We start from the raw sequence: 26,545 nt of genomic DNA, 5'->3' as shown, positions 1-26,545 counted from the left end.
ATAGAAACAAAACTATGACAGATGTATGTACAGCATGGGCCTTGTGTTTGGAAGTACCTGCAAGATTTTTTTTATTTGTGTTTCTTTATTTGAAGAAAGGGCCATGCCTGCACACGTAGTGTATTCATTTGCTCATAAAGACAAAAACGGCATCTGTCTTCCTGGATGATTTAGCTCATCAGTGATGTATGAGTCAATTATCTGCATCTTGTTAGTGAGTCCCAAGAATGAATGTGATAAGCACTGTGGAGATTTACGTCTTCTGCAAGTGTCTGCTTTGCACCAGAGGTTTTCACCGCAAAGCTGCAGCACCAGCACATAATAACTCTGTGTAGCTTCCTGTGAAGATAGGACTTCCTGGTCTCTGTCTCACACTCTCTACCCCACTCTTTAACCTCAGTTGACAGTATACTCTTTCTGTCTTTGCAAATGCCTCGATGGATTCAGCCTGATTGATTGTAATGAGTTTGGGGAGCTCAAACATGGCTGGAGGTGCACTGGGAACAGCCTTCTCGCTCCTGTTTCTTGCTTCTATTATACAAGGTAATCCTGGACAACATGTGTGGTTACTCAAATGATATACCACCAAATATGGGATATTCAGCAGGAGTTTGAAATGTGTATTGGCTTCTGGTGTGACAAGCTACCACAGTATAATGCTATGATTGTATCTTTCTACATTCCAGCAGACTGCTGTCGGTAATATCCATTTCAAAGTGTAGGTGATGTTGTCTCCTCACTTTTTCTTTTGCTTCCAATGCTATCTGATGTGCTTGACAGGGCTCCAGGATGTTGAGGTGTTCCATTATGAAAAGATGGAGGCAGTAGTGGGCCAGAACGTTACCTTACCTTGTACTGTAAAAGGCAGTACTGATCTCAAGATCGTCAGTATTGAATGGAGAAAGAACAAAAATGAAGAAACAAAGCTGGTTCTGTACAGCGAAAAGTTTGGAATCTATCAATTTTGGCCTAATGTCACCATGCAGATTGAGAACACGTCGATGGGCTCCCATCTCCACCTTTTCCAGGTGACAAAATGGGACAGTGGTTTTTATATTTGTGACATCACAAGTTTTCCCCTGGGCAACATCAGGAGAGAAACCGAGTTGGAGATCAAAGGTAAGACGTAAGCTAGTACATGCAAAGCCATACCTACATTGCTCAACCAGACGCTGCAGTCTTCACAGGTTTCTATCTTATTCTCCAATGCATATATTTCATGTTACTCCTGATTGCATCAGAGCGCCGCTCCTCTGCCAAAGTCAGCAGTTATTTACTTCTGAGCAAATGTATCTAATAATTTTAAGAACACATCAAACAGCTTTGGCTCTGTTTGGCCCTATTTTTTTCCCCTCATGAATCATTTAGTCGTCCATTGACACAGGCACAATACACCTGTACCTTCTTTTCATCTGTAAACGAACTGAACGGGTGTTAGGAACAAAATAGAGGCTGCAGAGGACAATGTGCTGTTCATGTGTATTGCATCTGACAGTAATCCTTTGCTCATAGTAGTCATTTGCTGTATTTAGCAGATGTTTTACATAAGCATTCTTTCGTTGTCAATCCAAATTAATCTCACCTTTTCTCTCTATTAGATGATGTTAAAATAATGTGTGATATGGATCACACTGTTGAGGTCTATACTGGAAAAAATTTGACCATTCAATGCAGAGCATTCCCTGATGCACAGTACAAGTGGACCAAGGTAACAGGAAACAGTTAATCGCCCCATTTCAAAACTTACAATACAAAACACATCTTCTCAATATAAAAAGGTATTTGTATGGTACATAATCTTGTTTTGCCCTAGAACAAGATACTGGTGTCAGAGAATGCATCTCTGGAGCTCTGGTGTGTGACTGAGGCTCACACAGGGGTTTATACACTGACTGTCAACACAGGAAACAAAAGTCTGCATCAAGAGTTTATCATCACAGTGCTAACAGCAACCACAAGCTTAAGGACAGGTAAGCCTTTCCATTTCTTTCTTGCCGCTATTTCTCTCTTTGTGTTTTACTCAATTTCAGCTTTTCCTCAGGGCGGATTAACAATCCAGTAGAGTGCCCAAGAGACGGAATGACTTAAAAAACTGCATTGCAACAGAGAGCTGATGCTTGGCTTTTGTAATCATATTGTAGCTCATTCAATTTTAATTTTTAATTAGCTGAAAGGAAAGTGAAATATATTTAAAGGAATTTGAAGCTGCCAGCCATGTTATGAGACCACACCAACTGTGAATAAATTGGGTACAACATCAAAACTTTAAGAGTGAAACTCCCAATTATTTGCTGCAAATCAATTGCCCTGTGGGATTAGGGTCAATACTGAACCAAGCTTAACTAAAAGAGTATTCACAGTTTTAAATGATAAAAAAACCAAACAGCATGTTGTCTGCCTCCACTGGGTATACAGCTTGGTATAGTGCTGTTGGGGTGTGCTTAAGCAGGGAAATAATCCCAGACTGTATTCATGTTTCTCACAAGCATTTCAATGTATGTAACTAAAGCATACCTAACAGAAGCCACACAGACATCAGAAGTCACTTCCTGCTCTTTCTTTCTTTCCTATCTACTGTCAAACCACAAGAACAAAATCAATCAGCAGTCTCAACAGCATCTCTGAATGGTAACATGGGTAAGAGCACAATCTGTTGGACAGATTGGAGAAGTACAACCAAAATGAGCGTTTGAAAAAAATACTGAGAAAAGCTGCTTGAAACGGATACAGCGTTGATTTAAAGCACATTGCATTGCAACATCGGATTGCTTCTCTCAGTTGCGTCTTATAGGGGGATGTGAGATAAGATTAATTTGTCCTGGTGATTGTATGGGAATATGCAGGGTAGAAAACAAATAGTTGAAAACAACTGACACATAACTGATTAAATGTGTTCATTAGTTATGCATTTAGAATTCATGACCAAACCTTTGCTTTAGTAATCTGTATCCATCACAGTCCAGGCTCTTGAATGAGATCTTTGCCTTATTTTACATATTGATTATGTGCTCATATATGCCAACCCGGTCCACATTTTAATGATGTATAACATGCATTGGGTATTATATTTTTCTACATTCAACTTTACAATGTGAAGCTTGTTAAAGGAATAGTTTATTTATGGAAATGCGTACAAAAACCAAATTCTAACATTGACAACTCGCCATTTTACAGGGGCGTTGTGTATGCTGGACTATTTCTTAGCCAGGAACCGTTGTCAGGCAACCAGGAAGTTACTGCACCTAGTGAAGCACATAACTCCCTGTAAAACCACAACTTGTGGGTTTTACATTTCTGTTTGCTTAGATAAAACAAACAAGACATAACCTTTGGAGGTGCTCATTGGCCGAGAGCCAGGCTCGCTGTTTTCCTCTCTTTATGCTAGTATTTATGCTAAGTTAAGCTAACTGGCTACATTGTATCCATACAGATATGAGTGGCATCAATTTTCTCATTTAACTCTTGCTAAGGAAGTGATTAAGCGGAGTTTCCAACACATCGAACTATGCCACTAACCTGAACAGATTCCCATGTGATGGATAGGCTACAGTTTGTTAACCCATGTGCAGTTGTCCATGTCAGGTATTTTTATTCTAACATGTGAGTTCTGTTGAGTCCAAGAAAGTATGTTTTTGATGCAGTGGCAACATCAAAATAGTACAGTTGTCGCTGACTGCATATCTATTGTTGACTAACTTGTGTTGCTACTTTCAGATGTTGTGACAGTGTCACCACAGTCTAATGCAACTGCAGAGGGTTTGACTGAATCAGCAGACAGCAGCTTTACCACAACACCGACCACTGGGCTTTCAACCACTGACAGTAATGCAACTTGGACCATAAGTATGGGCACAGCTGTAGGCGATGATAATCCAAACTCCAGAAATGTCACAGATGGAGAGCATATGACGTCTTTAACAAATTCTACACATGTCAGTGTCACGTCATCCCCTGCCACACACACTGATCCCTATCACTTCAACAACTCCACGGACCAGGAGATAAACCCGACTCACAATTTAAACACATCTGAAGGATCAGTGGCCAGCAATCTGAACACAACATTAAGTTATGATAATAAAGTGTTCAGATCAACACAGGACACAAGGAATGCGTCCATGGGAGGCAATCCTGGTGCCACCCCAACTCTGGGGACTGTAAATACAATGATGCCCATTGATAATGAAGGTAATAGTTACTTAATATTTCACATTTAATTCTTCAATGTTGGCAGATACTAGATTTGCTCCCTTTCCCTCCCATGATCCAATTTCAAGGATAGCATATGTGACCATTGTGTAGAGTAAAAATGAAGTTTTAGGAAGAAAAAAATATATGCTCAGCAATGCATTATATTATGCATTTCCAGTCTTTGTCTGAAACCCAGAATCATCCAACATCCCTTTGTTTGCCTGAGATAGCCTTTTGGGGTTTTGTGGGGCACATTATTTACTCTGTGATCTGCCAACAGTGCACTTAGGTTTGTTTGCGGCTATTTAGGTGAGGTGAGCAGCAGCAGTGCTGTAAAGTAAATAAACAAGAAGTTTAAAAGCAGCACATGACAACAAACAATAATGCTAAATGTTCAACAGGCAAGACCTACTTAAAAAAAAAAAAATACACATGAATATCATCTGCAGTTTTGCAGCCTTACATTTATTATCAATATTTGTTGGAGTCTGCTGGGTTTCACCAGAGTAAGCTGATCAATAGCTTAGAAACACATACTAAGCTGTTGCTGTCCTCCAAAATGACTCCCCCCCCCTCCCCTCTGAATCTGCTTCTCAGATACTGCTGGTGTACGGAGACATCTGTTGTTGCTGTTAATCATCGTTACATTGATTGCTGTGGTTGGCTTTCTCTACAGAAGAAAACTTATAAAGGACAGGTAAAGCTCTCAGGTTCTATCCATACAGCTATCCTCTATACCTGCTTGCACCTATTCAGGGTCATGCACTTGTTGGACCTGATATCTGTCTTACTTCAATTGATGCACATTATCTTTCTGATATATCTGCAAGCTTTTTGGATACAGCCAATTTTCGAGCAATGCCACCTATATTTAAATATTTGTGTTCTCTCTCTCTGTAGGATGGATCTACCGCCTCCATTCAAACCCCCTCCTCCTCCAGTAAGGTATACAGCTGCAAGACACCATGATATTTCAACACAACAATTCCCCACTTCAAGATGTAACTCAGTGACAGAACTTAAAGATATGAAACAAATTAATATGTATATATCTTAATATATAGTGCCTGATATATTGCACAATGACAGCATGCAGTCATTGTGGGGATCTGTGGGAGGCTGTATCCTAACTTTGTTACATGCAGAATTAAGGTAATACTTGCAGATGTAGACAGTATCAAAGTGCAGTTACAACACAGTTGCAGGCAATTGTACAAATGTGGGCTGTGTATATCTGGGGTGGTTTTTTTTTTTATTTTTTAAATGTATTAAATTTTACCATACAGTTTCTAACATTTGAAAATAAAAGCTGGTTTATTTTGTCTCTAAACTGACTTTGAGCTGTTGCACTGCAGGTGCTTGTGTTATTTACATTCTTGCAATATTATATATTCACTGTGACTTTTTGATGAAGTCCCAGCTATTGTATCTTACGCAGCAGTAAATAAGCATCGCAATACTTAGAAACATAACTGTTGGAACTATATGGCAGATTTACTTCCTTTAAGGTAATTATGGCTTCATCTGTTAAGCCTGTGATTTAGGATTTCTTGCACAGAAGCCCAATGTATTTCTCTTGTGTAACTGTTCAGTGCTAATGCTGCAAATTGACTGACGGCTCTATATCAAAGACCACTGTTGTCCACACAAACCACAGGCTACCACTTGAGATTGGGGCGTACCACAAACCACATGGGATAAATAGCTAACAAATATAACTACCACTGGGTGCCATCATATACACAGAGGGAGGAGGTGTTGGACATATTAACTATATTGTTTTTATTATTGTTGAGTATGTACTGGTTTTATAAATATTGTTTTCATTTCGTTTGCAGACCAAATAAAGTGAACCCTGTTTAATTCGGTCTCTCAGTAATCATTTATTTTTTAAACACACATTCACACGCATTTACGGTAGCTGTACTGAGAACCTTTCAAAACTGTTTATTTTCTTCTTCTGATTTTCCGACCACAGCAGCAAAACCAAAATGTACCCTCTGTATGCACGATATACATTCTTGGTATACAATGCTCTCAAGCCCCCGTGCACACAGACAACTGGTATACAGTAATACCTAAAAAGCTCTATTGTACTGTACTGAAAACAAATCTACGTTTGCTTGTTATTCATGGCACTGTGGGGACTCTGGCTTTCAGTGAACTGAGCAGATGGTCACCACAAGTGTATTTATTTTAGGGTTAAGACTTGGATTTAGAGTTAAGTTCAGAATCAGGTTTCTGTAAGTTAAGGCTACAATAGGGGTTGACATTTTTTAAATTTCCCAATTATTCTGAAATTTCTTAGCTGACAAATAATTAAGTGAAAATGTACATTTTCTTTGTATGTTTGTGTGTTGTTTAATTATAAATCCTAATATAGTTGCTAAGAGATATTAATAAACCATTGTAGTCTTACTACATACTAATATGGTGATCTATTCGACATAGTACTGTACCTCACAATGAGATCGAGACTGGGTGCCACAGAATGAGGTTACATTGCTTCCTGTTTGTAACTGAAGAGCAGCCTGTTATCAAAGCACTGTGACGAGAGAGGTAACTTAGGCAAAGTAAAAATAGACTTCAGCGTAGCACACCTCACTGACTAAACACTGTAATGTCCTGTAGCCAGAGAGCAATCGTGTCAGACAGACAAAACGTTAAGTTCAAGACGGCTGGAATATGACAGGTAGGTTCTAAAATTAGATTTAAATGTACAAACGTGGTTCTAATATTGCTACAGCGTACATATCTGTTAATGTTGTATCCCATCCTGCAAAATATTGCGTTTACCACAAAAACAGGAAAGCTAAATCATTTCTAAAGCGTATGTCACAGAACATGGCAGAACAAAAGGTGAAACAAAACAGTGAGTTGATAACCATAACTGTACAGTATGTATAATATATTGCTTCGTTTACTGTAGTTTAGTATCTACACGTAACCTTTTTATGTCACAGTACGTACGGTTATCGTACCATGTGCAGCACACTTGATTTCCGAAACCTAACCAAATTATTTATGTTGCTTACAGAGAAATTAAGATGAATTTACAGTAAAATGTTACAGCAGGAAGAATGATTGTATAGTGTATAATTTGTCAGTGTTTTTTTTTTAAATAATTATTTAGCCTCTAGCTTATTAAAAAAGCAAACATTTTAAGATATTCCATGCAGTAGCACAAAGTACATACACGTGTAGTATACACTTATAATTTAAGATTTGCTATACCAGTTGTTAATGGCTAACTTTTTCTGTTCTATTTTTATTCTTATAAGGTCAGGGATTGGAATTGTCCAGTATTGTTGAAGTATTTGACTACATCTTTGTTTTTCACCAGCGCAAAAGCAATGATGCATTTGAAAAAAAGTGTAATCTTTTCTATTTGTTATTGAGATGTACAGTGGGAAATTCCAAATTGTATTATTGATAGCTGATGAAAATGTTGACTTGGAATACTCTTTTTTTTTATTCCCAGGGAAATACTGTAAGTTTAACTGTTTGAGTTTGTCTTTTAGACTCTCCTGTATATATAGGTCTGGGGCTGGTATCTCTGGCCTTGTTGATCTCTTTGTGTCTCAATGTCATCTTCTGCATCAGACAAAGAGCCACTTTATGCAGAGGTATGGTTACATGTCAAGTCAATTTCTTTTTTAAATGTGGTCGCCATTGACTCTAAACCCTTCAGCAACAGGGCATTATATAAATTGCTAAATATTTTGTTCATACAGACACAAAAGAGTGCTGCTTCACAAACATTTCTGGAGAAAGGTTTGCTTTTTATTTATCTTTTTAATGAGGCTTAAACATGTGTGCATGTCAGCACATTATTTAGTTTAATACATATTCATTTTTAATAAGTAATGAGTGTTCCAATATATTTTTATTTGTAATCTACAAATGACATCGTATTAATGAAATAAACTGGGAAATTATTCCTGTTGTTGAAGCCCGTCACAGGTTGAAGGGCATTATTTTGATAACCTCAATCATGATGAGCAGCAGGAAAGTCCCCACAATCATCACGAGCAACAGGAAAATCCAATCTACGGCAACATCAGCTCAGACAGAAGAGGTGAGCGCAGGCGTGCTTTCTGTAACTTTTTTTTTTTTAAGTACAAGAAATCATTGCATTTTCTTGGAATGCTAGCATACACAAAATTATTATGTATGTCGACCCAATTTATTTATAACAATTATTATAATATTATGTTTCCTTTTTCTTTAGTTATATATTTTAGCAAATGCCATGACGCCAAGTTTTAGAAACATTAAGCTGAAAGTTCATTTGGATCTATTCCATGCAGGTTAAATATATATACTTGCATAATACATAATAAATGCATTTAGATAAAAGTGCATTTCCTTTTCACCCACTGTTTAAATACCCTTAGATTTCCAAATTTTAGATGTGTTGTTTGTTGTCATTTATTCAGTAGAAGAACCTCTAAATGTCTAGATTAGACTCTTCTATTTTCAAATGTATGCAATTCATGTGCGCCTACTGTGGTAAGTAGAATGTAAAACAAATGACCAAATCCTGTCTTTTACTTGTTCAGATTCTGCAGAGCTTTGCTATGAGACGATGACCATGTACCCAAGAGATCACAGGAAGGTAATTGCTGTGACTGTAATGTTCAGACTATGGCCTGTGATGTTGTTACGTACTGTATAATGTACATATTATTTTGTGATACATTTGATAGCATTTGTAGGGACTGTCAGCATTATCGCCGAGTGAAAAGTAAAAAAACTTAAACATGCATGGCTTATTTTTCACCTGCTTGATGTTATTAATTTTCACTGATTTATGCCATTAGTGTTTTTGTGTGGAATGCATGCTAGAATAATGAAACTGTTAAACTTCTCTAAAGCATTGCATCTCCAATACGGAAGATGAAAAGTACTGGATATAACATGCACTAAAGGTAAACAAGCAAAATTGGCTTTGTGAGTTGTTTACAAAATATAATTATATTCTAAACCTAATCGCTTGACTATAATTTGCAAATGTTGGTATTCTAGTTATAGTCCTTGTTACATTCACACTGAAACCAAATATATGGTAACGCATTTGGTGGTATGGTATATGCAATATATGGTAATACATTTGGTGTAAAAATACACATGCAGACCAGTTTAAACCCATGCTCAGTTTGCTGACAGATTTGCTTTCAGAACGGAAGGCAGCTGACACCATAGACATTGTGGTCAATGAAACTGTGGACCAATTAAGAACAAAATGTTCTAAAAATAAACTACATTTACAGAAATACATGAGAACCTATAACCACAAGATCTAGAATGTGTCATTTAAACTGGTGTGAAGTGCTGCAGCTTTTTTTTTCATCAATGTAAACGCCTAAAAAACAGCATTAACTCGTGTTGTCTCTATTGTTTGGAACCAGTCTCTAGAGCCTGACCTGAATTATGCCTCGTTGGATCTAAAGATAGCAAAGAAACGCCTGAAGAAGAATCGCCATCAGCAAGGCCATGCTCAGGGAAGAAACAAACTTCAAGATGAGCTGCCGGTCCACCTCACACCCCCGACAAATGCTTTCTTGGAGGTGGAGGCAGACATGGATGCTTACCTTCCTTCCAGAGACACCAGCACCATGGTTTCACACAGTAGCATCTACCTGAACAGTCAACAGATCGCCCAAGAGACAGAGGAGATGGAAAGAGAAAAGGGCATATACACAGAGAGGAAGAATGGGGGTTGGGAAGGAATAAGAACGAGGGAAGAAGGGCGAAGTGGAGAGTGGAAAGGAGTGCAAGAGACTGAGGAAAGAAAAGATAGTCAAGATAGTAGTAATGGGAGTGTATTCACACAGCTTTCAGAAGTAGAGGCTATTCAGAACGGCACAGATCATTTCATCAGCAGCTTCAGCTACGAGCGTGACCAACAAGATTAGGCAAGACCTCATACTAAGTCTCTTGTTTCAAACTTTTCCGAACTGAATAAGCAACCTGAAAAGGCAAATAAAAGCGCTGTCCATGAATGAAATGTCACTTTCAATAATCAACGAGCTTTGCGCAATTTCCTCTTTGATGCGAACAAACTATGCATCAAAGACTCTCCAGATTGAGCAACTGAGGAAAAAAAGGTGTGCTTTTCTGTGCAGAGGATGTAATAAGCATAGAGGATATGCTGAGAAAATGAAACTCTGTGTGTGACATTTAGAGGTCAAGGGCCACATGGAAATTTTCAGTTTGTTGCAACAGATAAGGAAAACGTCAAATCATCACAGGCCATGGAAGATCTTTGACTGTTTTGGTGACCTATTATCATACATCAACAGGTGTCTCATAGAATGGTGTAAAGGGAAAAAATGAATCTTACATTTGTTTTCCATGCTGTAGGCGTTGGCCAAGGCTCAACACTTTCCTGAATAACTGTACATGCCTGAGCATGGGAATCTGCTTTTGAGTCATGTTATGACTGACGATAAAATTAATAAGATAAAAATTAAAGGCATAGTGGGATAATATTAGTAATGTCATTGTATTTCCCCTTTGGGCATATTGTTATGTAAATGTCAGACACAGAGGATTTTTCACATCAAAGTTACGATAATGGTCATTAGCTTTCTAATCTATTGTATTTATGAGCTAATGCGGATTCTGCTTAAATGATTATTTCCCTTTCTTCCCTCTTGGGGAAGGATAATTCACTGCCTTGCTATCTGCTGAGTGAGCTGAAAGGCGCTATATAAATAAAAGTTATTATTATTATTGTTGGCGCACATTTGTTCCTTTGTTTGGTCTGTATTTTACACGTAGCATCGGTGTAGATGCGTGTTTTTAAACAAACAATTGCCAATGAATAACTTGTCCAAGAGTTCAAACTTAAAGTTGGATATGGCAATCCATTTATTTTAAGTAAACAGCAAAATAATAAAACAAAATAATAATTCTTCTTTTAATCTTACCACGTTATCATACACGTATATGGTCAAAAAAACTGTGACCTTGCTGTGCGCAACACAGCTGAAGCAATTAGGCCACATTTAAATAAACTTTTCCACCCCCAGCGTCACACGCTGATTGCCAATTAAATGGCTCCAACAATTATTATTATTATTATTATTATTATTAATAATAAAGTGGAGGTCTGCAGCACACTAACTGTTTATTGACAGCTTTTCAGTAGCTGACCATGGACTCCTTCCCCCTATGGATTCATTTTAGGCCTCAATTATAATACAGACATACAGGAAAGAAACATAAAAAGACACACAAACAACAAGGCAGGCAGTCCTACTAGATTGTCTTCCTAATGCTTTATCAATGGAAGTGATGAAGGACAAAATCCACAGTTGTTGTTTTTGTTATTCTGTGCAAAAAATGAGTTCTAATCTCCGATCTCTTTAATTAAAAAAGTGCATTAGGATGGGATTTATGTCCAGTATTAACAGGAGTGAATTCAGCAAGCAGCCACGTGTAGAAATGCTCTTGGTTTTCTCTTACATGCCTAGATGTGATTTTATTATACTTAGCTAGACCATTATGTGCTCAAGCTACAATATGTATGTGTTATATTGTGGCAATAAAGGCTGGTCAGCAAAGGGAATACCATTCAACTGTAGTTTGATAATGAAGTTTTTTTCTTCATAAAGTACTCTTAAAAATAATTGTGCTATCCGTGGTTTTAAATGTGTATGCAATGCAATCAGAATAGCTCACCAAAGATACATTTTAGCTCCCCCCCAAAAAAAGACTGTTGATTCTTTTTTCCAGGAGACTTTGCTTAACTGCTAATGGTGCTTTTCCATTACATGGTACCTACTCGCCTCGCCTCGACTCTACTAGACTCTACTCGCCTCGACTCGCTGTGCGTCCGTTTTCCATTGCAGATTTTAGTATCGCCTCAGCGTGGCTGGTCGTCATAGCGACTGCCGTGGGCGTGGCTTAGTAGCTTGCTTTTCCCATTGACATATCCCCGCATATCCCCAACGCATTTCCTGGTTCTCCGTCTCCGTAAACAACATGATATCAAAGAGATAGTTAACGTTTACTGCTCCAGATTTCCCACCGTGGTCACATATATATGACTCTAGAGTCGCTACTCGCTTTGTTTCTCTCACATATATATGACTCTAGAGTCGCTACTCGCTGCGGAGATAATCGCCGTCACTCTCTCACTTCTCCCTCGCTCACTAGCTCCCCACACACACATACGGCAACTCGACACACACACATCACACATGCACACACCAGCGCACCAGTATAACCATCAGGCTACTTGTATGCTACGGAGAAAGCTCTGCGTGGAGCCTCCGGCAGCAAAAAAACACCGCTGGCTAAACTATTTAAAAATGCCATCTCTCGCTAGCAATGCAGTGATCAGTGACGCTTCTTTCCGACCAATCAGCAGCCTGCAGGGTTTCACGTCACCTTCTTGGCTCGCCTCAGCTCGCTTGGAACCTCGACTGAGGAGGTACTAAAAAAAGTACCTGTTAGCAGGTACCAGGTACTTTTTTTCGTAATGGAAAACCAAAAAAGGCGAGTAGAGTCGAGGTGAGGCGAGTAGGTACCATGTAATGGAAAAGCACCAAAAGACTGTCCTTGTGACCTGATATTTGTTCATTAGTGAGAATTCAGGGAAGTCGGATCCCACCATTTCCATGGTGCAGATGTTGTGGTTGCCATGGTCACAAGGCAAGCTGTGGCAAGAAAGTGGCAGCCGCCCTCTTTCTGCAGCTTAGCTTGTGGTTTGTATGTTAGGTCTACTGTAGCTATAGTGGCACTGTAAAGTTAGTTATGAGTTGCTACTGGGCTGGCCTGTAGTTTAACTTCATTTATACTGTATAAGGACAATGAATTGGGATTATGCATATAATAGCATCAGCATTTCTGTAAATGTGCCAGCGTTAGCCAGGTGGCTAATTTTGAACTGCAATCCTTTGGCGAGATGTTTTGAAACCAGTAATGTGATCGCTCAAATTTACAGACAGAAGCCAACAAGACGCAATAAAGACAGTAACAGCAACCATTCTCAAGAGTATGGGCAAAACATGCAGAGTAACAGAAAACAGCAAAACACATAATGCAGCAACAACATCCACTATTTGGTACATGTATCTGCACAACCACCTGATTATAACCATTTTTTTGACACATGCAGACATGCAGAGCAGCAATAAGCTATACAGCGGAGCATACAGTGGCGACTGGTCATTAGGGGCTGGTGGGGCACAGCAAACAAATACATTATTTTTAAATAAATTTAAGATTATGATTATCTATAATTTATTATCTTCACATATGTGTAAAATACGACAAGCATTCAATTTCTTAGTGGCATGAAGAAATAGTGTATTTTTTATTATTATTATTATTATGATAATTATTGTGGTGTACTTTACGCACAGTGGAAAGATTACATGAAATGAGGGAAGCCAATAAGGGTGAATTACATGAAAAAAGTCTTCAGCTAGACAAGAAGCATATAAATGATATGTCACAAACATCACTAACATTGAGTCATGTGTGTTTTCTGATCTGCCACCCCCTATGGTTAATACAATTAAGTTCAGGCTATTTAAATTAGGCCTATACTTGGGAAGGTTAGAAAAGTATTGTGGTCATCATTGATTATGGAAAGATTCTCTTCATTATTCTATGCCATGAAAGCCTCATGCTTTGCATCCACTCCACCTCCTCCCTATCAGTGTTAATGTATACTACTTCTGGCTTTGCTACTGAGAGATTTCATCATCTTATCTGTAAGAGGTCATGAAAGGAGAATATTAACATACATTGTTTTAGGTGTTCGAATAACATAATATGTTGTCTACTATAAATAAATAGCCCAGGCTTATTGAGAGTAGACCAAACTAACTGAACATTTTTAAATCCAGTATGCACACTGTAATCAGTAGGCCTACTTTTGAGGATAACATACTAAGTTATTGACCACTTAACCTGTTTAGGCTCCAGGAAGACGGTTTGCTAGCTTTTCATCCTTTTGACTGTGTGTGACAACAACATTCAGCAACAAGCAGCTGTTCTGTGTTAATGCTAGCAAAAAAAAAAAATTGTAAAATTAAAAAATTAAAGTGTTAAACGTGTATGCATCCTAACCTTACTAATTTAGTTCGGGAAATATACAACAGAGGCGGCCCTCTTTGGATGCAAATGCCTTACTATACTAGCTAGTTTGGTGAAGGGGACTCCAGTAACAACTCCGAACTATTTTTTTATTTATTTATTTTGACTAAGAATTAAACTATTAACGTCAATAATAATATGGACGTATTACAACGAAAATCAACTACACTTAAGAAAATGAATGATGAGCTACTATCTTTGTTTGGCTGCAAGAATCCAAACTTCGGCTATCGTGACTTTTTTGTCGAGCTGTCAAACCACTTATCGTTTTACATTTTAATATCTGTATATCTTTCAGGGAAAAAAAAAACATAGACTGTTAATTTTACATATTTACAGTCTCTGGGGAAAAAACGGAATTGTCAGTTACTATCCAATGCAACTAAAAGTAACATTTAACGCATTCGAAAGGCTAAAAAACCTATGGTTGGACCCCGGAAATGGAAACCTATTTTTTATTTATTTTTTTAAATTGCAGAGTGAAGCGTCACACAGACGTAGACGATCTTTGTCACAAACATGGCAGCGCGCATGTGAATGTCATGCCATTTTAATCTATTCCCTGAATCAGTTCATGTTTGGGCACGCTTACGTTAAAGCTGACGTGTAAATTACATTTTACAGAATTGTGGTTTGATTCACCTCAAACCGCTAAGCCGTAACTTAGCTACTTGATTCATTAGCTGACCAGCTCTCAATGTTAGCATTTTAGCAACAAATTAGCAGTCATCTCTACGATGGATCCTGACCAACAACTGAGAAATGTAAGTCGATCACATTCATACACAGTGTCCGTTGGGTGACATTGCAAATTAACAGTTTGATGGTGATTGTGTGTGTCTTGCAGTTGCGGGATTTCCTTTTGGTTTACAACCGCATGACTGAAACTTGTTTCCAGCGATGCAGCAGCAACTTCAACTACAGAAACCTTACCATGGACGAGGTAACAATACTGAGATCATATGCCTTAACTCATCACCTTTCATTAACTGCTATTTTTGTGCATATATCCTTAAAAAACATGGCCAGAAGTATGTACTATGTAGACAACATTACACCCACGTATGTGTGAGTGTTGATATATCTCCAAAAGCATTGGCATTTATAAGCTCTTATAACAGCCTCTTCTGGGAAGGCCCTCTGCACGATTTTGGAACCTGGATGCAGCAAGATTGTCCCATTTAGCCATATGAGCATAAGTTGGGGTATATGGGGTTTTGTATGAATTTGGGTTCATGGTTTTGTAAAGGTCAGTGACTGACCTCGCTTTGTGCATCATATTGAAAAAGGAAATTACTGCCCTGTCCACATGCTTTTGGCCACATAGGTTAGGCCATATAGTGTTTTATGAACACATAATAAACTTTTATTTAAACAGCACTTTTTTACTGTAGTTATCCACTCATCACCTGTGATTTCTGTGTTGTCTGTCCAGGAGCGATGTGTGGACAGCTGTGCGGGGAAGCTGATCCGCTCTAACCACCGCCTGATGAGCACCTATGTGCAGCTGATGCCTCGGATGGTGCAGCGTCGGATGGAGGAGATGGAGAGCAAGGCGGCAGAAAATGCCAAGGCAGCAGAGGCAGCTGCTTCTGCATATGTGGAGCCCCCTGCCACAGAGGCCTCACCAGCATTTTCAACCACCATCACCTTATCTCCACCACCACAAGTATCTCCACTGCTGGATCAACCTTTTACCTCAATGACGATTGACGATGTCGGAGTCGGACCACAGGCCCACGGCTCAGTCTTAAAGCGAGCAGGATCAGATATTCCAGTTGAGCTTGACACTGCTGTTTCCAAATTCACAGCAGCCCCAGAAGTTAAATTATCAGCTGCCTCCCCACTCACACCTGTGACTGAAACGGTGAATCTCTCAGTGCTTAATGAAGCTGGCAATGGACCATCTTATAAAGCAAGCTTTGCTCAGCCGCCAATAGCTGGTGCCCAAATTGAGTCTGAGATCTCAGCGCCTGTGTTTATGCCATCTAAACCAATGTCTTTATCAGGAGATGTGCCTGTGTCAACAGTAGCTGCACCTACAATGTCCAAATCCATTGAGAGCCTGTCAGGCCAAGAGAGAGCCCCAGAGGTTCCCCCGCCATCAGGCCAGTAATGATGGCCATTCTGGGTCTGTCTTAGGTGGTTAAACTGTTAGCGATATGGCCCTGACTCCCACCACAAACCGTCAGTTTGAGTAACTCAAATGTGAGATTGCTGAAAAAAATAGTTGATTAATAGATTTACATTAATTATTGAATATATCAACTTTTCAACAACTAATATACATGATATGTCATAAGTTTTTCTGGCTACAGTCTCTCAAATGTGAGTATTTAATGCTTTTCTGTTTTCATATTGTAAATAAAAAATTGTTGGTTTGACAAAACTAGCAACTTGAAGACCTCACATTAGACTGTTGACTTGTGCAGGTATTGTCGTCATTATTATTATTATTACTATTATTATTATTATTATTTTTATTTTTTATTTTAAATAAATCAAAATAATTGATAATGAAACCTTAACTTGCAGCTTTAGTGCCCTGTGACCTACGAGGAAAATAAGATTAACCTGGTGAGAAAACATAGTCAAGCATGTCACTAATGATAAGAATATCCTCTATCTATCTATCTATATATTATTTTATATATATATATATATGTATAAAAATATAAATAATGTGTGTATGTATGGTGTTTTTTTTTTTCTGACAGTACTGTGAAGTGTCAGAAATGGTAATTTAAAAAAAAGTAACTTATTTGGAGCATCCCGGAGTGCTCAATCTAATGACCCACTGAACATACTCCTGCTATTTGTTTTGAAATGTGACACCGTAAATGCACACATTGGATAATGTCATAATGAAAATGAGAGTATTTACTTTTTTTCACCTGTTCTTTATTTTAAATGCCCCATTGACAACCTCTTGTATTTGTTGTTTGAAAACATTAAAGGCCCTCCTACTGCGATGGCCTAATTCAACAGTGACTTGGGGCGTTTGTCACATCCTCTCACTGTTGTGAGTTTGAACCTGGTTCATGCCTTTGTCACATATCGCCTCTCTCCTCCCTTCATTTCTGTTTTTTGCACTAAACACGCTATGTACTATATTATCCAGCAGCAAAAGATGATAAGCGATCTTAAAACAGCATTTACAGTGGCTTCATTCCTCAACCACAAAGTTAGTGCCATTCTTCAGCATTGTCAGCCAACAGCTGTGACAGTAAGGATGGTAGAGAAATGATTTAGGCTATATGAAAATGGATAGTTCAAGCCATGTTCCTGTTTGGATAATATGGTCATGTAATAATCAGACATGTTTAGCCATCCTGCTGTTGCTGTAGAGTCCAAGCCAATGAGAGTTACAGTCCCTGTCAGGAACCAGCTAGTACAATAAAACTAATTTAATAATTTCACAGTGGCACATGGAATATGTAACATTATCCAAAAACACAATTTGCAATATTTTAACAAAGTGTCTCTTTAGGAATCATCAATGATTAAGTGTTATTGTGTGTGTGTGTGTGTGTGTATATATATATGTATATGTATGTGTGTGTATATATATATATGTATATGTATGTGTGTATATATATATATATATATATATATATATATATATATATATATATATATATATATATATGTGTGTATAAATGAAACAGAAAATACATTATCATTGGATTTTTCACTTTCACTTTCAACTACAGATGAATGACTAATAGGCATACATTTAATTCAACCAAAAGGGCCCACAACCCTCCGCCACCACACCTGACCTACCTCGGTATTTTCGGCCCCGTGTAGTTATGCCGCTGGATGTAGCATCATTGCATAGCCTCCAGCAGGGAGCGCTGCTGTGTACTGTCCGGGGGACATGGGCTACCAGTAGCAGAGGTTCTCTGTTCTTGCTCACCAGCAGCCCACATCAACTCGGAGGAGCGGGGCGTGGACTCAGACCGACTATTCTCTGCTTTTAAATTTGAGGCGACCGACTATCGGGAAAAATTAGAAACTGGCAAGAAATCGATCGATTCGTACCTGGTAAGAATTTGTAGACGTTTTTGTATGTTTAATGCCTTTGCTTACATTGTGGCCTTTAGAAGTTGTGTTGTGGAAGTCCAACTTCACTTTGACTTTTTAACAATAGATTTCAAAGTGATCCAATAGGCCAGCCCATGCGATTTTCATGGAGGAGGACAGAGCCAAGGGGAAATGTGGGAATGTACAGCTAGGCTATTTATAATACTTCATAATTTCATTTTGATGGGCTCTGGTTGGTTTATGTTTCTTTTTGCAGCAGATAGTGTAAATGTTGCATTTAACAATCAGTAGCTATAGGCTAATAACTTAAAGATTGATCTACTACTAAAATGAATATTTAGGAATACACTGATACCATAAAAGACACAAAAAAACAGTAGAGATAGGCTTCGAACACACAGTCACACCTGAAGGGATACACACATTCATTTCACAATAATACAAGTCCACTTAGTCTCAAACGACAGTGAGTAATATCTGTTTACCTGCCTATATCAGTCCCCTGGAAGATGTACTGTGCATGGAAAAATAATTAGTACAAACCTTTATATTTACTTTGTTTATTGGGGAGCAGAAACACAACTTTTACTCTTATACAAGGAGTCTTTGTTTAAGACCTTTTGCAGGCTACATGTTCCTGATCCCAAAAGAGATTGAAAGAACAAACAGTCCAGAGAGGCAACCCGCAGCATAACCATGGATGACATCTTCACACAGTGTCGAGAAGGGAACTCTGTGGCTGTTCGCCTGTGGTTGGACAACACAGAGAATGACCTCAACTTGGGGTAAATAGATATAAATATGCACATACACACACACAATTCCCTAGAATACATAAAGCTTTAAAGATCACTGCCTTTATCTTGTCTTGGATGTTAGAGTCTAGGTCTATTGTGTAAAGACGTGTGCAATAACACATTAACTACGGTCCTCTGATGAACAGAGTTGACTTTATAGCAAACGCACCACATTTGGTATGGTGGGTGAATGATTCTATGCTGGTGTGTCTGTGTGTGTGTGTGTGTGTGTGTGTGTGTGTGTGTGTGTGTGTGTGTGTGTGTGTGTGTGTGTATGCATACAAAGCAATCCTTGGCACATTAGAGGTGGTCAAATAGTTTCCATATTGTGCTCACCCTTCAACTCCACACACTGCTGTACGTCACCCAGCTTTAGTAATTCCAGTCCAGTTTTTTTTTCCCTTTTCTTCTTGGATTTCTCTCCTTATGATGTCATCCCCAAAAACTGTATGTGTGTATAAAAAGCAGTGGATGACTTATGGAGGTTTCGCAGTGACGTAAATGACTCAGACAACAGAATAAATTTAAAACTCATCAAACGCGAGACTGAAAAGGACATACCTACTTTAGATTATAGTGCTGAAATTATTTAGTTGATTCACACAAAATGTAACAATAGCACAACTGATAATCATTTTAAATTGAATATTTGTGGTCTGCTGGTCACATAAAACAACCATTTGAAGTGGTTTGATGTCACCCTGTTCTCTGGGAACAAGTGATTTTTCACAAGTTGTGACAAAGTTATACATAAAACAAATGAATTTATCTAAAATATAAGCAGTAGAAGAACTTATAATGGTCACAAGTTGTACCCCTATTAGGTAAAAAAAATGTTTAGGATACACAGAGCAGTTTGTTTACCTAATTTCCTTGCTAAAAAGGCGCTACAAGACATCACCGCTTAAAGACCATGGCTATCTCATTCTTGGGCCAGGCCTTATATGTGCAGTTTGATGACGTTGACTTTGAGGGCTGCATAGCTGCTAGCCAACCACGCAACAGCCAAGGCCATTTCCTCTGTTCAATTCCATACAGGGCCAGGCCCTTGCTGACAGAGTGTCTCAGGCAGCTAGCTGCAGTCCCACATAAACATCTAAGAGACCAGTCATTATGCTGGAGGCCTGCTTTGTCTGTTCATCTTAAGAGGCTCATCCGTGTGTGTGTGTGTGTGTGTGTGTGTGTGTGTGTGTGTGTGTGAGTGAACCGGCCCTTTTTTCCCTTCAGAATATCCAATGTGTAACTTATTTTGCAGAAAGAAGGAACTGGAGAGTGAGTCCACTGAGACAAAAATTAAATGCCATTTCAGATCTCCCCTGGGAGCTGCATGTGTGTGTGTGTGTGTGTGTGTGTGTGTGTGTGTGTGTGTGTGTGTTTGAGCCAGTGACACAGAAAGACAAGGAAAAAGAGAGAGGGAGGCTCACAGTGAATGCGTAGCTGAGGATTCCGCTTACTGCTCCTTCATTGGCGAGTTTTTTTTTTTTTTTGCCCGTTACTTTTTATAGCACAGGGTTGGTCAGACCATGAACTGTCTGTCCACAGTGCTGTATCAGTATTAACAAAGAATGTGACAAACTGCTATTTCATTTTAGTGTGAGCTAGCACTGCTGCTATTTCCTACAGGCTATAGAAGCCCTCTTGAGGTTTATTGTCAAACAGAGTATAGAGTTTGTGGCTTTGCTGGGAGTTGCGAGAAGCCTCAGCAGCTGCCTTGGGTTCAGCTAATGTACAGGAGTCACTTGGGTGAAGGGGCCAGTCACAAGTAGGTGATAGCTTGGCTCCTTCTAGACTGCAGCAGTGCTATGTACGCTGTCTGTGTGTTTGTGTTTTTGCGTATGTTAGCAGGCATTCCAGCTTGCACAGACATTTTTATCACTAGGCCAGTCGTCAGATGGGTAAAGGCTGCCGGCAGCACAAGGAAGCATGTGCTTAAGTCTAAATAAAGATTGGTAGGTAGTGGGTGTGAGAACCTGTATGGCTGTGTGTCAACGAGAGAACCACACAGATAGTATTTTGTTAGCTGGTATATGTTCAGAGTTGTTAAGAGAGCACCCTCCTATGCATGTTTCCTGGGAACAAGTACCCTCCAAATGTTGTCATCTTATAGAACATTTTAATTAGACTTTACATTGTTTTAAAGCAAGTTTATCAAGATTGATGGGCTAACTCATTTTTCATTTTGCTCTTCATTCTTGTGTTTTAGTGATGACCATGGCTTCAGCCCTCTCCACTGGGCATGCAGGGAAGGGAGGAGCGGCGTTGTCGACATGCTCATTATGCGAGGTGCTCGTATTAACGTGATGAACCGTGGAGATGATGCCCCATTACATCTCGCCGCCAGTCATGGACATAGAGACATTGTGGCTAAGGTAAACACACTATGTTTACAGCTGGAGCATTCATGCGTTTGTAACACCGTCTTCAAGGAGAGAAGCCTTGCTTTGTTGTTCAATTTTCTCACTTTATGACCTGTGCAATGCCAGCTGATTCAGTGCAAAGCCGACCCCAATACAGTCAACGAGCATGGAAACACACCACTCCACTACGCCTGCTTCTGGGGCCAAGACGAAGTGGCAGAGGTACATTACAGTACACTCACATACACTTCTTTTAGCACAATCTGTTGGCTGAAAAGGCCCTCTTCTGGGGAGAAATGGACACTACAATGCTTTGTTGTCAGTGTCTTTGCTTTAAATCCAAAACCTATGTTTAAAATGTAATGCATAACACAGTAAAACCCTTCTTTTTTAGGACTTGGTGACGAGTGGTGCCCAGGTGTGTGTATGTAACAGGTATGGACAGACACCTCTGGACAAGGGAAAGCCTCATCTAAGACAGCTGCTTGAAGGTCAGAGGTCATTTATGGGCATTTTAACACCCTAACAGGTTATATCTTAGGAAAAGTAAATGATATATTAGCAAAATAAAAATTATCACTTTTTTTTGTATTGTCATTTCTTTTATGTAGAAAAGGCAGAGAAAATGGGCCAGAGTATGACCAAAGTCCCATATAAGGAAACTTTCTGGAAGGGCACTATGCGAACACGACCACGTGAGTAACATTGACTTCATAAAAAGGAACAAATCATATCAAATCAGGATAATTGTTTAATCATTCATTATTTGGCACTTTCAGGTAATGGTACCCTCAACAAGCAGGCTGGTATTGACTATAAGCAGCTTTCGCTCCTGGCAAAGATCAATGAAAACCAGTCTGGAGAGGTCTATTGCACTCTTTGTTTACTGCTGTGTCAGTATTTTTAATTTCTTTTCAGCGCCCCAGTTTTTTACTCGACAATGTGCTCTGTCTGCAGTTATGGCAGGGTCGGTGGCAAGGGGATGAGATTGTAGTGAAAGTGCTTCAGGTGAGAGACTGGACCACCAGGAAGAGCAGAGACTTCAATGAGGAGCATCCGAAACTCAGGTAATTCAAACGTCAGTGTCCTAATAATGGTGGTGGCTTTGGCAGGCTCTTAGCCATATTTCCTGTGGTTTCTGCACACAGAATAGATTTACCAGGGTTCATTTATGGGCATCACACAATCACATGCTGTCAATCTGTTTGCATGCATAAACTAAGATTAATGCATTTGGTTCTGTTTGAATCTCTTCAGAGCCTGTTTGTTTGAGCCATACACAGTCTATAAGCATTTGGACTGACTATTACATGCTGTTAAACATAGTGCTAATGTGAGCATGGATGTGACAGATTGGTGGCCATTGAGGTTGCTGTGGTCAAAGAGAATTTAGTATCTGGTGCAGGAATATTTTGCAACTAGGAGAGAGGGGTTGTAGATGGTTTTGTGACAAAGCAGTTGCTGGCAACTGTTTACTGTGTGATGTGTTTTTCTACAATGTGAAAAACAAATTCCACAAACCCCCGATCACAGTAAACATGAAACCGAGTATAACATAGAATTAAAACCATCATAGTAGAAATGAAACCTTATTTTGAATCCGGTTTGTCATTTTTTCATCAACATTGCCATTTTTGATGTTGTGTCAGTTTGAGCATTATGTTTTAGTGGCTGTTGCACCATATTATTGCCCAAAAGGCAAAAAGTTGTACCTTTCTTAAGTTGTAGTAGTGAGCTAAAAGTCAACTCATACAGGCATGTTAAGACAGGTTTAGCAGGGCCCCCGAAAGGAACTCCCAAATCACTATTGACATGATTATGGCGGTGTTGTGCACATATTCTAAAGGAGCAACTCACAGGCATGTGTCACATGTATTAACACAGAATAAGCCTACTAATTAATACACCTAAATCACAGAATAAAATGACACAATAAAGAACAGTGTAAATCAAACAAGCAAAACACAACATAAAGGAAAGCATATTAGCATATTACCTAAACCAGCTTAATCAGTGCCCACCAACTTCAGCCCCTCATAAAGTGACAGAAAAAACTCACAACAAAACCTTAATAGGACAAAAATAAAGAAACCAGCCCAATTAAAATAATGAACCCTCAGCACTAAGGCTGAGTGTGGCATTGGAAGAACTTAGCAGTGTGCTTTCATGTTGGCTTCAGTTCTTGCCTTCTTTCAAGAATTGAAGCACACATAAAAGTAAAAAGTATTTGGGATGAGTATGCTGATAAATTCAGAGGCCACATATAATCTGACATGTATTGCAAAAATGACAGTATAACTTTAAAGGGCCACCGATGATTCAAATGTGGTGCATAGGTTTCTTTCTGCAGAACAAGCTTTAGGTTATTTCTTGTCTTGATGTTTTTTTCTTAATGGGGTTTCATCCCAACCTTGAAGTTGTTAATTCCTTATCATCTGAGAAAGACCTATGTGTTATAATAAAGTACTCTCAACATTTACACACACTTTCTCTTTCTTTCTTTCTTGTCTTAATAGGATCTTTTCTCATCCAAACATTCTGCCTGTTCTTGGGGCCTGTCAGTCACCTCCATCCCCTCACCCCATCATCATTACCCACTACATGCCATATGGATCCCTCTTCAACATACTGCACCAGGGCACTTGTAAGTATTTTGTGTTTATGTACATATAAAATAGAAATGGCTAATATTTGCATGTAAGTTTATTCTAGCTCCAAAGCACTATGACTGAGGATTGCTACTGCAGACGAAGGACATTACACACCCATCTTCTACCAACTGTATTTTTGTTACTTTTCTCTCTTTGTCTTCTTCTTCCTTTTTCTCAGCTCTGGTCGTCGACCAAAGCCAAGCAGTGAAGTTTGCATTGGACATTGCCAGTGGCATGGCTTTCCTCCACACCTTAGAACCAATGGTTTCACGGCTTTACCTCAACAGTAAGCAAATCATGGTAAGACATCATTCGACTGTCTTTGACCCACTGGCGTATAAGGAACCACAATTATCAACTAAAGAGATTTTCTGCTAACACACAATTAAGGTGTTCCTGTGACTAGGTGATGAGTAACAAGCTGATGGGGTTAATTTGCAGATTGATGAGGACATGACAGCCAGAATAAGCATGGCAGATGCTAAATTCTCCTTCCAGTGTCCTGGTCGTATGTACTCTCCAGCATGGATGGCCCCTGAAGGTATTCATCCCTTTTTTCCTTCTTTGTTCTCCTCCCTTCCGCTTACCTCCCCCTCCCATAATGCCTTCTCAGACTTTATGACTCATTAAGTAAGGAACATACTGTACCTTATAATTTAGTCCCAGTTCAGTGGTAGTCACGCTGTGTATCTGGTGTTTTGGCCCTGTTACGGAATAAAAACAAACCCTCTGATGTTACGGTTTTCTTCGTCCCTCTTGTTTTCAGCCCTGCAGAAAAGGCCTGAAGACATAAACAGAAGATCTGCTGACATGTGGAGCTTTGCGGTGTTACTGTGGGAGCTGGTTACCAGAGAGGTCCCCTTTGCTGACCTTTCACACATGGAGATAGGCATGAAGGTAAGTGGGCGCAGTATTTATCCACCCAGAGGCTTGTACTGTATGTTCACATCCGCATCTCTATATCACTTGGAAATACTGCACCAAACACCATACCTTCAAAATATCCCAAGGCTTTTACAGGTTTCTAACTTTGTATCTCGCCCTCCCCCCCCTTCCTCAGGTGGCTCTCGAAGGTCTTCGGCCAACTATTCCACCGGGGATTTCCCCTCATATCTGTAAGCTGATGAGGCTCTGCATGAATGAAGACCCAGCCAAGAGACCCAAGTTTGACATGATTGTCCCCATCCTGGAGAAGATGCAAGACAAGTGAATGTCTTCGCAGTAATCTGTACACTTACTATGTCTGTATCATCAAGCCACTCTTTATCTTCACTTCAACCATGTATCTGCTAAGCCACTGTAAATAATGCCAGCAACCACTTTCACTACACAATTCAAACTATTAAATATTATATTGCTTGTATAATTTAAATTTGAGGTATAAATGTTCTTTAGCCCATGTGCTCCTTTATTATGCCTGAAACATGTTCACTGAAGTATTGGCAAACCTTTGAATCCAGTGTGGATCATATTCAGTGATAAGTCAGACAAAAACAGATCCAAAGAAATATGTAAAGTAAGGAATGCTTTTATACACATTAGCGAATCCAATGCAATAAATGTTTTATATTTATGACAAATCCTTGTTCTATTATTTTGAGACAGCATCTTCCTTCCTGGAACACATAATGCTCACATCAGTTTTCCAAAAAATAATTTTTAGCACAAGGTCCGCTTGCTGGAAAGTTTTTAGCCAAATCTTGTGGCTTTCTTCAGTGGATGGAGTTTGCTAGTCTTCATGGAAATTATAAGATGATATATACTTTATTGTCCCCAAGGGGATATTTTGCTTCGGCAATAGGGCAACACAGCTGCAATCATCTTAAAACAATACAAAGCCACAATGCAGAACCGTGGCACACATAAGACAAAGTACATAAGTTACATACAACAAGGATATGTAAGATATTGAACATGATATGTAAAAGGATCTGTAAAATATTGCACATGCCCTGGTATTCTATTAGTTCAGATATCCACTGAGCAAACTCTCCACTAATGAAGGCCACAAGATGGGGCTGAAAGCTCCAGGAAACCCTGTGGACCCTGTGCTCAGAATTCTTTTCGTCAAATTGCTATTTCTCAATTAAACATAAACAAAAGAATATAATATTCTTCAACCTTGAAGACAAGGAAATATCAGATAAATACAAATAAGTAACCAAAAATAAGGACTAGGGGGATATAAAAACGAACTCATAAATAAAAACACCAAACACATACAAAATCTAAAAAAAGGAAGCAAAGACATTATGATCCAAAACGTAAAGACGAAATTCCAAACAACAATAAATTAGAAAAATCTACACTTCTCATTTTTGCACTCCTGCTGGACTGCATCTTTCTTAGTGAACAGAGAAACAACTTAAAGTCATGTATAAACCAG

At 39.0% G+C, this 26,545-nt stretch overlaps 4 protein-coding genes across 5 annotated transcripts; all 4 read left to right on the top strand.

The window, feature by feature from the left end:
- The first annotated feature begins 404 nt into the window (after nt 1–404).
- Nucleotides 405–6,054, top strand: LOC114566826 (T-cell surface protein tactile). Its single transcript, XM_028595607.1, has 7 exons — nt 405–543; nt 781–1,119; nt 1,599–1,708; nt 1,814–1,970; nt 3,715–4,188; nt 4,789–4,888; nt 5,092–6,054. Exons 1-7 carry the CDS (start codon nt 462–464, stop codon nt 5,246–5,248), a joined length of 1,419 nt encoding a protein of 472 aa, XP_028451408.1. The 5' UTR covers nt 405–461; the 3' UTR covers nt 5,249–6,054.
- A 721-nt stretch (nt 6,055–6,775) lies between these two features.
- LOC114567105 (uncharacterized) lies at nt 6,776–10,929 on the top strand. Its single transcript, XM_028596019.1, has 6 exons — nt 6,776–6,883; nt 7,713–7,817; nt 7,926–7,965; nt 8,145–8,269; nt 8,754–8,809; nt 9,603–10,929. The coding sequence occupies exons 1-6, from the start codon at nt 6,877–6,879 to the stop codon at nt 10,107–10,109; spliced, it is 840 nt and encodes a 279-aa protein (XP_028451820.1). The 5' UTR covers nt 6,776–6,876; the 3' UTR covers nt 10,110–10,929.
- Nucleotides 10,930–14,762: 3,833 nt separating this feature from the next.
- timm10b (translocase of inner mitochondrial membrane 10 homolog B (yeast)) lies at nt 14,763–16,716 on the top strand. Its single transcript, XM_028595990.1, has 3 exons — nt 14,763–15,071; nt 15,155–15,250; nt 15,743–16,716. Exons 1-3 carry the CDS (start codon nt 15,045–15,047, stop codon nt 16,421–16,423), a joined length of 804 nt encoding a protein of 267 aa, XP_028451791.1. The 5' UTR covers nt 14,763–15,044; the 3' UTR covers nt 16,424–16,716.
- Nucleotides 16,717–18,192: 1,476 nt separating this feature from the next.
- On the top strand, nt 18,193–25,739 carry ilk (integrin-linked kinase). 2 transcript variants are annotated; one of them, XM_028596211.1, is made up of 13 exons: nt 18,193–18,354; nt 18,981–19,139; nt 21,355–21,520; nt 21,635–21,730; nt 21,903–21,999; nt 22,120–22,203; nt 22,288–22,373; nt 22,466–22,575; nt 24,025–24,152; nt 24,338–24,459; nt 24,601–24,700; nt 24,926–25,056; nt 25,220–25,739. In XM_028596211.1, the coding sequence occupies exons 2-13, from the start codon at nt 19,051–19,053 to the stop codon at nt 25,367–25,369; spliced, it is 1,359 nt and encodes a 452-aa protein (XP_028452012.1). In that variant the 5' UTR covers nt 18,193–18,354; nt 18,981–19,050; the 3' UTR covers nt 25,370–25,739. The 2 variants fall into 2 exon arrangements, with proteins under 2 accessions (XP_028452012.1, XP_028452011.1); XM_028596210.1 differs by having other exon boundaries at nt 18,194–18,354; nt 18,970–19,139.
- The last annotated feature ends 806 nt before the right edge of the window (nt 25,740–26,545 follow it).

The sequence above is a fragment of the Perca flavescens genome, chromosome 13 (genome assembly GCF_004354835.1).
Source record: "Perca flavescens isolate YP-PL-M2 chromosome 13, PFLA_1.0, whole genome shotgun sequence".
In the NCBI taxonomy this organism is placed as follows: domain Eukaryota; kingdom Metazoa; phylum Chordata; class Actinopteri; order Perciformes; family Percidae; genus Perca; species Perca flavescens.
This window is presented reverse-complemented; position numbering and strand designations above follow the sequence as displayed.